General features: G+C 37.5%; 1 protein-coding gene across 1 annotated transcript; it reads right to left on the minus strand.

Moving 5' to 3' along the window:
- Positions 1 to 6,903: 6,903 nt before the first annotated feature.
- Positions 6,904 to 10,199, minus strand: LOC144715178 (protein Dr1 homolog). Its single transcript, XM_078590082.1, has 5 exons — positions 9,891 to 10,199; positions 8,253 to 8,342; positions 7,994 to 8,088; positions 7,749 to 7,817; positions 6,904 to 7,564 (listed from the first exon to the last, which is right to left on the minus strand). The coding sequence occupies exons 1-5, from the start codon at positions 9,943 to 9,945 to the stop codon at positions 7,412 to 7,414; spliced, it is 462 nt and encodes a 153-aa protein (XP_078446208.1). The 5' UTR covers positions 9,946 to 10,199; the 3' UTR covers positions 6,904 to 7,411.
- Positions 10,200 to 10,575: the final 376 nt, after the last annotated feature.

Consider the following 10,575-nt stretch of genomic DNA (forward strand, 5'->3'; position numbering starts at 1 on the left):
CATGAGTCATCTTGTGCATATAATCCATACCAAATTGGGGTAGCTGAATGACAGATAGGCCATGTGACCACCACTTGCTCTTTGGTTAAATTCACTATGAGGTGCTCAAATGATTCTGAAGGGAGGCTATCTTAACATCTGTGCATATCATCAATAGACTGCCATCAAAGATAGTAGGCTAGAAAAGCCTTGTAGACCTGATAAAGAGGTTTTACCCTAATGATTGATTGAAACATTTTGCACCTAAGATATTTGTGAGCACACTTTTGTACATGTTCACAACCCGTAAGATAAATTAAGTCCCAGGTCTATGAAGTGTATGTTCTTGGGTTATTTGTACACCTGAAACGGTATAAGTGTTATCACCGCGAGTCAAGGAAATTATTTTTATCGACTAATGTAACATTTCATGAGTGGGAAAGATTCTTCAAGTCTTCCAAGCAGACCACCGACAAGGAACATTCTCCAGTATCAGGACCTCAAGAAGTTACCGAAGCATCCCACCCATTTATTCCAGGAAATGATTAGCAGGTTTTGATTGAACAAGTTCCAATTTTGCCAATGGAAGATATGTAGTTACCATAAACCAATGATCCGCCAGCCCTAGATGCTTTCGGTGTCCTAGACAGATGGAAATAGAGAGAATGTGAATAAAATGGAAGACTTTGATGAAGACAAGGATCAAACAAGAGTAATCTAGGAAGATGAAAGCATTGGTTGGTCAATTGCCTTAAGAAAGAGAAGGAGACAATGCACACAAGGCATTCGATTTCCACTCTCTAGTGTAGTGGGATATCACCATCTAGCTTCTGATTATCAATCTTTTTATTGTAGCACTCCATTCTGTGTCTATAACAAGAACACACTAATATGCAATTAAAGATGTCAATTAGAAGAAGGTTATGGATGTAGAGATGGCAGGACTTATAAAAAATGAAACATGGGCGATTGTTCAAACACAACCGAATAAACGTCAAGTGGGATATAGATGGGTATTTACTATGAAGTATAGAGTAGATGGCATTTTGGAATGGTATAAATCTTGGCTTGTAGCCAAAGGCTACACACAATCCAATGGTATTGATTACGGGGAGAACTTTGCACCTGTTGCAAAACTAAGAATGTGTGGATCCTCATTGCTCATACATCAAGTCTCAGCTGGTCACTATTTATATTATGATGTCAAGAATGTCTTCCTCCATGGTGACCTAGATGAAGAGATTTACATGGAGCTGCCGCTTGGATATTATAAAAAGGAACCATGAAAAAAGGTTTCTAAATTGAAGAAATCCCTTTACGGACTGAAACAGGCTCCAAGAGCATGGTTTGCAAAATACTCATTCATCATAAAGAACATGGGTTAATTCTAGATTAGTGGTGACCGTATCCTCTTTGTTAAGCCCTCTAAATGTGGATTTCAGTCTTGTTAGTGTATGTAGATGACATTATTATTACAGGGGATGACGATGCATGATACCATGCTTTAAGTGTCAAGCTATCTAAGACCTTTGAAATTAAATCACTTGGGAGGCTCATGTATTTCCTTCGTATTTAAGTGGCCTACTCTTCCCAGGGTATATACATCTCACAACATAAATATATACTTGATCTCCTGCAAGAGATGAAAATGAGTGGATGCAAACCATCTAACATGCCTATTGACACAAATACAAGGCTTGGCTAATGTGAAGAACCACAAGTGGACAGAGGACAATATCAAAGGCTGAATGAAAAACACATCTACGTGAATTATACACAGCCCTATATAGCCTTAGCCATCGGGTTATTGAGTCGATTTATAGACAATCCTCAACAGTTTCATTTGCAGGCAGCATATCATATGTTGGCGTATTTGAAGGGTTTTGAAGACCATGGTAGTTTCTTCAATTGAAATGGTGGCACCAGTGTAGAAGTGGATGCAGATGCAGACTTTGGAGGATCCATGGTGGATAGACGGTTGATCACAAGCCACTGTACATCCCTAGGAGGGAATGTGATTACTTGGAAGAGTAAGAAGCAACCAATAATTCCCTTGTATAGTGCAGAAGCTGAGTACATAGGACTAGTCAAAGGCATTAGTGAAACAATGTGGAAAAGAAGTATCCTTGCAGGGCTTGGATTGGCATAAAATAAGCCCACATTTGTGTATTGTGACAGTCAGGCAGCAATTGATATTGCTCATAACCCTCTCATGCATAATAGAACCAAACACATTGATCTGAACAAGCATTGGATAAGAGAGAAGATTTATCAAGGGCATGTTCAAATAAAACATGTCAAATCAGCTGGTCAAGTGGCTGATATCCTCACTAAAGGATTGATGAGGCCACTCTTTGACCGATTAGTGAGCAAGGTGGGAATTTGAAGAATATATTCACCAGCTTGCGGGGGGGGGGTGTCAACAGTTAACAGTTCTCCTCTCCATGATCTAATTTGTATTTTCAGTTTTTTCTCTTCCTATGTTCTTTTATATCTCAACGGGCTCAATTACATCAGGGCCCACTTGTAACCCCATAAATGGGGGAAGACAGTAGAGGGGTAAGTGAGTGAATTTTGTTTTTCTTCTTTGAAAGCCTAGCCACTGCCAATACTGTTGGTAGCAAAAGATGAGGTAGGAAGACTAGAGATAATATATTTTTATGTATGCAATATGGGCCACATTAGAAACATTAGAGGTGATGAAAATAACTGTTTATAATGTGGATGAAATGGATAGAAGGGAGGGGTCTAAACTAAGGGTGTTGAGAAGAACATGACACTGCGAGTGCAAGGAACTTGACTTAGATTTTCTTATTCAGTTCAAGCAATTTTTGATGCTACACGATCCTGCACTTCTATTTTGTCTTCCAACTTCAACTAACTTTTTTCACCCCTCAAATTGATGGATTTCAAACTCACTTTCTTTCATTAGGCCTACCCATGAAGGAGCAAATTCAAAATAGGTTTAAAAATGTACATGCATATATTTATAGATCCAAATTATGATGGGTAGAGGAAAGAGAGACAAAGCTTCAAATAAAATTTCAGTGCAAAGCTCCTTCCAGATCATTATATATTGTGTTCTTAATCTTTTATTATGTTCTTTCCTCCATATATTTGCATGTTATTTCACCAGATTATCTCCAAAATCCTTGAACTCATCAACTATTCCTCAGTTCCCTGTGATTGGGGCACAAAATTTCATGTTTCATCAATCCACTTCAATTGCTTTAATACATGTCCCTGCATCATAATGATATATTTTAATGTGTGACTTGAGGTCAAGAGTTTGGACAACACATCAAGGTAATTTTATGCTTTCTGTGAATTTCACCTCACCACATGTGCCAGAATTTTCCGATCTTTAGAGTGCACTTAATGTAATATTAATTTTGGGATTTTATCCTAGTGACATGTGTCAAGGTGTCCCATTGTCTTTATGTATTTTTTTCTGCTGACACACGTTCATGTGCACTTAAAAAAAGGTATGCAAGTGATTGGTATATTTTGAAACTGTGAATCACGAAGCCATTGTGAAACATTTTCCCCATGATTGTTTTAGCCAATCATTGAGAAAAAACAGGTCTATGGGACTGTGGCATGCAGTGCATTCAAAATATAACAAAAAACCATAAAAACCTCTAAATAAAATTTTAAAACTGATATGATGATTTAGCAAATTAATCAATATCTTTGACGTCAAAAGTTCCTTCAAATATCCCAAAATCCAGAAAAATTAGAATAGCAATGATGTTTTTTAACAATCATTCCAAGTCAATGATATCATCACATATATTGTCATTTTAAAGCAGATCAATAGAAAAAAATCAATGATATTATGATGAGCCAATTCTTAACCATGACAACATACACATCTTAGAGTCATTCCACATAATTTTTATTGATCTTATATTTTATTTTGCATAAATTATCATCTCATACATTTATTCTGGAGTGAGCTTAAAACCACCCATTTTAATGAAATTTCTACCAAATTTTGGAAGGTCATACAATCTTATGTATAGCATGTTTGAAAATCATTGTCTTTATTGAATTATTTCTGGAAAAAGTGAGTATTGTACATTTTGTAGAGCAGAAATAAAATAAAATAAAAGGGCGTTGCTTTTAGTTAAGAATAGCCCGACACTTGCGTCAAAGCACTCAAGCCAGCCACCAGCGGGCAACTACAGGAGCGTTCAAGACGACTTGCAGCTGATAAGCACTTTCAGCAAGCAAAAGGAAGATCAAGCCCACCAATCTCCCAAGGAGCCAGCATAGGCTCATGGTTGTCAAGCTCGTGATTCCCACTCAGCATTTATTCAACCACATTACTTTTTAATGTTTTAGATAAGGGAAAATTACTAACCAGTTCTCTTTTGCTGCACGTCAGGCCAGGCCGAGAACAACAATGGGGATTGTGGCCCAACGGGTTGCGATGCTTAGAAAATTGGAAGGAATTATAACCGGGCTTTAGACCAAACCAGCCTGAAGCCCATGTCATATGATGGAAGTTTTAAGTTGCCAATATAATCTTGACCGTTCAATCCCCTTAAGGAAGCTCCCACAGTGACATCTAAAGAAGAACATTGTATATCTTGTTTCATTTATGCCTATTTTCAGGCTCTTGATTGGCTGCGGACATTGACGCTGACAGAGAGGCCACGCAATGGATGAAAAATGGGATGATGAAGATATTGACATGGGTCATGGCGTGGCTTGGGGTACACCAAATTTAAAGGGGTCCACGGTTATAATTCATTGGCAGCCGTGAACCCCTGCTTTTATGAGATGCAACGACCAAGGGCCAGATATGTTATCTCCCCCCTTGGCCATCGTCCTCCTTTAGCCAGACAGAAGTTCTGACCAGGGGGGGACAGCCATAGGCTATCGAATGGCCAATAAGGACCCCCCATGGCCAGTCCATGCTATCGATGACAAGAAGAGGTCCTTCCCATGCCTTAAAAACGATCTTAGGAGATCTAATCAGGCATCTCTCATTTCAGGAACTTTAGTAACGGTGGGAGACCCTTCTCAGACAGCTTCAACTGCTGAGGACAACATTAGGGCGATTAGAGTAAGACCAAGATCCACAACAACATAGACTAAGTCGAGATGCCCCTACCCCTACTCCCCTGAATCAGGGCAGATCCGGTACCTCCCCCTACTCAATCTGGTTGATAATGCATAGTAGAACAAGATATATTACATTAGTTCTGATTAAATAACGTATCAAGTTCGATTTCATAGAGATTCCGTTTTAAAGTTCCTTTCCGGCATTTTATCAAACTTTTACCCAGCATGAAGGGATTTCCCCCAAATTTTCTACATTTTTCTAACAATTCACCTTATAAAAAAATACTTAGAAAATATATTATATAAGACTTGTTGATATTACTAACAAGTTCTTAAAAAATAATATAAATACATAATCCTAAAGCCCTCTTATTAGCCATTCTACTTTCTCTTACTTTCTCTCTTGAGCAAAATTCCTAAACTCTTCGCAACTTAAATAAAAGAATATTCTCACCATATCTTCTTTATTCTTACATTTCTCTTTTTATCTAATTAGATAAACTCTTATAAATTAGATGCTACCTATACCTCTACCTATTTCTATCAATCTTAAATCATTAACATATATCAATATTCTTTTATCTTATCAATCTATATCTAATTAAATAGTACCTTGCTTATTATCATTAATACACATATTCCTTCTCTTCTTCATGTTTTCTCTTATATCCTATTAAAATAAATATCTTTCTATCTCATTAATCTTCATATAACTGAACAACCCATCATTACTATGTCTATCTCTTATCTTCTACATAACCTACTGTTAATTAAATAAATAAATTTCCTATCTTCTACTAAGAATAGTACATTATTACTCTCTCTAGCTTACTAATCTTATACACCTCTTCCATTATCTATTTTAATATCATCCTTTGTTTTAAAACTATAAATCCATTTCAACATATTGCTTGCAATATTGATTAATCATGAGAGGTGATATAGTTATTTATGTTATCACTGTCCCATCTCTCCCTTTCACTACTTCTCTCTATCACTAATTATTATTTATTAACACATATAATATTAATTCTCCCTAACTATAATTAAAAAATTAGATTCACCCTTAAAGGTCAGTCCCTGTGGAGAGGAACTCACTCCCATTATATAAACCTGAGTGAGTTTTCTATAACTATGGATTCTGTTTGATTTAGGCAAATTAAATCACAACAACACTAAAAATTAACATCATAACTTGCCTCCATCTGAGTACCTTCACAATGAAGCATGTCATCACTCATTATTCACTTAAATAAATGTAACCATTAGGAGGGAAAATAGATAAATTCGAACTGGCAACCATCATGAGGGTGGGTTGCACTTTAGCAATCTTGATTAGTAGGCTTCACTTTTGTGACAGTTTCAGTTGGGGCACTTCCTTTCTGGATTATGTTTCAGAAATCTTTGGCGTCCTGGAACCTATTTTTCTTGGTGAAAGTTGGGATAGATAGAATATAGGTACTTTTCTGCGAAAAATCTTAGTTTTTCTTTTTCAGATAAAGTCCGGCTAGATAGTATGCAGATAAATGTCACTGCATGTTTCTTTTTCTTCTCAAAAAAATTTGTCTCCACTTTACCTTGTGTCTTTATTCCCTTACTGATGGATCGATTATGTCCAAAATTTTCTAGCTTGTAGTTGTTGATTTGCATCTTCAAATATGTAAAACCACAATATAGTGCATGATATAATGATTTCAAACAGATACTGAATTATCATTACAATTACTCTTAGCGACATATTTCCATCATTGGTAATTACCTTAACTCATACTGTCGGCCTAAGTGTCATACATACTTCTTGAGCCACCATTTTTAAAATTAGAGAAAAAGGCATACTGAAGACACACAGGGTAGAGAGGAAAACCATAATTAGACAGTCGAATGGGTTAATGATGATATACACAGCTTCTGGATCATCTATCCATGCAACCACATAAAGTCCTACTTAGTGGCAAGGTTGGTGGCTAATAGAACACATTTACAGAAGAAGCCATGCATGCCTAGGTCATGGTGAGAGAAAGATGAACAGATTGAGATAGAGACAGATGTGGATACCAGTAGAAAAGGCGATAGCAATATAGGTAGGAAAGTAGGGATAGAGATAGATATAAAGGTGTAGATTGATGTATAGAAATGTAGGTAGAGATAGATATAAAGTTATAGAGGGAAAGATAGAAATGTAGATAGAGATAGATATAAAGGTATAGAGGGAATGATAGAAATGTAGGTAGAGATAGATGTAGAGGTAGGGTATAAGATAAAGGAGGTTAATAGATGTGGCAATAGAGAGGTAGAGATAGAGATAGTGATACCATAAGATATAGAGAGATCTATATAGAGAGAGAGATAGAAAGAGGAATCAGTTCTCCAAGCCAGGGTCAGAGTCAGACTTGGGGACGCTGGTGCCGTTGTTCATCCTGGCACGGGCCTCGGCAAACATCCGCTGCTGCTCCGCCAGCGCCTCTTCCTCCGTCATCTCCACCCCGCTCCATTTCCCCGCCTTGGGCGAGTCCTATTTCACCCGAAATTCAACATTTTAAAATAATTTTCTTCATTCTTTCTTCACAAAATTTCACTAAGTGTCGTTGGACTCCTATAAGGTTAGTAATATATTCTTATCGGCCATACATAAACCCGAGAATGGTAAAAATAGTAGATCCATGGCGTTTATTTGTGGCTCTTGGAGGAAAACAAACCAGGGTCTCCAGCTTGTGCTGTTCGTAGGCCGCATAGACTTCTTCAATGTATTCCCCAAAGCCAAGATCCTAAAACCCAGATGGAAAGATAAATGATTAATCTGCCAACGTTCAAGAGATTGGATTGAGACTAATGGGCTATTTTGTAGATGATCAAAGAGATAAGATCACGATAATGATAATGAATATCAACGAAGAAAACTAGGTTTGATAAATTAACAAATGATGAAGTCTAGGCAAGAAACCTTTAAAGCCTGGATGACATGCTCAGGAGCAATCGTCCTCTTGTCCTCCCGGCTACACACCTCGTTTGACTCGGATGAAACTAGGTTGATAAACTCTAAGTAAATCATAAAAAAAGAAGATCACTTTCAGTCCAACAAAAAATGGAACACTTAAAATATTTTCTACGGCAGAAATGTTAATCGAAGTCACAAATCAAGAGGTCAATAATTTGATGGAAACTGATTAGATAATCAGATAGTATTCAAACGCTCCCCTCACCGACGCAGCATTCAACAAGAAGATCCTGTGCATCTCTGGCGACACGGACATCAGGAGGCAACATCTCCTTAATGATTTTAAACATGGTGGCTGCACAACCAAGATACGAAGAAATTAGAGACAAATTAATGGGTCAGAGATAATATCTGGAATAAACAGAACCAATTAAAGGGCTGAGATATAAGCTAAACCAGACAGTAAATATTTCAGGCCTTTTGAAGGCCTACCAGTATGAGACACAAAACTGAAAGAATAAAGGCGCAGTTTTCACACACGAATAAGATGGAACAGGGAAATGGGGCTAGCTGACAATGACATACTCGTTATCTTCATCCCTGAAATTATTGCATTTATTCTTGGTACGAGATGAATGATGCGACAATTACAAGACAATAAGGAGACGATGACACGATGATTACAAGTTTCCATCCATACTTTGTTGGGATGGTAATGCCAATGCATCATCCTCATTATCATCCTCAAATCTCTTCACCAATTTTTGGCACAAGATCGATGACGTGAAAATGACGAGACATTGACATTATTGAGATGTGTATGTGATGATGACGAGAGAATTACAAGTTGATCATTGAGACAATGACAGTGAAAATGACGAGAGAATGAAAAGACAATCACACAATTCACCCTCGTCATTGTTATCTCAAAATTTCTTCATTCTTTTTTTAATCGAGAGGAACGATATGGCAATGACCACACAATAGCGAACTGATGAGAAATTCATCACCGAGATGATATGCACATAAGATGACGACGATGACAATTTTTCAGTTTCATCATTCATCATCATAGCGCTGAACGAACTCGAACCCAAGATGGAAATATTATCAAGGAAACGCAGAAGAAAGAAATTCAGTTGAATAACTAAGCGTGATCACAAGAGTCCCACAAACAGAATGGAAACTGAATCTGTAAGCAGAAAAAGGTGGAGCGCTGAACCTTGGAAATTTTCAATCAAATGAAACGAAAAACTTGACTTTAATCTATTGAAAAGAGTATTAAGGCATCGTAAAAATTAGCGGCATGTACAGATAAACGATCTTTTAAGTCGAAATCAATCGCTAAGAGACACTATGCACGTTTCTCGATGATTACAACTTGGATAATGCCTTCATCGCTATGAATAAACACGAATCTAGCCGGCTTCCAAATCCTTGAGGATAGGACAAAACCTTCCACAGAAAAAACTTGCCGCTTCCCACAACTCTCAAGTATGTTTTTCCACAAACACAAACAACTGTTGCTTGCGATTGAAGCATGCTAGCCGGCAGATCCATTTGGAAAATTAGTTAAAACCGAATACCACTAAACATTTCAACTTAAAAAACTATTCCGGTTAAGACCCTAGAGCACAAAAAAATCGGTTTACAAGTATTTTTACAAACAACTTAGGTACAACTTACAAACACTTGTAGGTTGTCAATCATAGAGATTACTCGACATTGATGAGACCACCATTTGAAAGGTTAATCTTTCTCTTCACACGGTGATCCTCGCTCTATATTACTCAAAGAACATCAAAAAACGAAAAAAAAAAACCATTCCTTCATGATCGCTACGATCGACTCATACAACGCAAGGAAATCCCCTAGAAAGAAAGAATCCAACGAAAAAAGGCACCTTTCGGAAGAGAAACATCCTCCTTAGACTTGCCGACGATGTCCATAGGCTCCATCTCCGAGAACCCTCGTCCTGTTTCCCTCTTCTGAGAAGTGGGTAAGGTTGAAACAGAAGCAAACCCGAGAAATCCTCACCGGTCGAAGAAATCCCGGGCAATAACACGGCGCAAATCCGAGAATTCTTGCTGAAGATCGAGAATTCTTGCTGTTCGATCCATCATCCTCTGAATCGCCTCAGTTTTTATCGAGAATCCGTTCTAGGGCACGATCAAGATCCGCCTCCATGGGAAAGACCGCGCCGGAGCTCGAACTCCTCAACGCTGGAGTTTAATGGGCTTTTGTTTACCCATTATCCAATAAACTTTTTTTGTCATTTTTGTTCATGGCCCAGCCCACTTAGAACAAGAACAGGAAAGTCTGTCTGAAATAAAATTTTGATGAAGAGAATATATAGAAGATGAATTTGGTACCCAATTAATATATAAGTGTATGAGTAATGATATGATATGAATCCACTACCTAGATAAAATTGTGGTGGGATCAATCAAATATGGGATAAATAAACACCTTTTCAGTTGAATTGAACAATACAGGGGGGTATGTTTGTATGGATGCATAGCTAAGATGTGAATTTATGTATAGACTCCTAATAAAAGCATATTAATGAAACCAGGTAGATGGCAAAG

Source organism: Wolffia australiana, chromosome 18 (genome assembly GCF_029677425.1).
Source record: "Wolffia australiana isolate 7733 chromosome 18, ASM2967742v1".
Taxonomy (NCBI): Eukaryota; Viridiplantae; Streptophyta; class Magnoliopsida; order Alismatales; family Araceae; genus Wolffia; species Wolffia australiana.

Coding starts and splice junctions, on each gene's coding strand:
- LOC144715178 (XM_078590082.1), bottom strand. CDS start 9,945: ATGGAGCCTATGGACATCGTCGGCAAGTCTAAGGAGGATGTTTCTCTT. Junction 8,343..9,890: donor GGATGTTTCTCTTCCGAAAG/GTGCCTTTTTTC, acceptor TTGGTTGTGCAG/CCACCATGTTTAAAATCATT. Junction 7,565..7,748: donor AGCACAAGCTGGAGACCCTG/GTTTGTTTTCCT, acceptor CGGGTGAAATAG/GACTCGCCCAAGGCGGGGAA.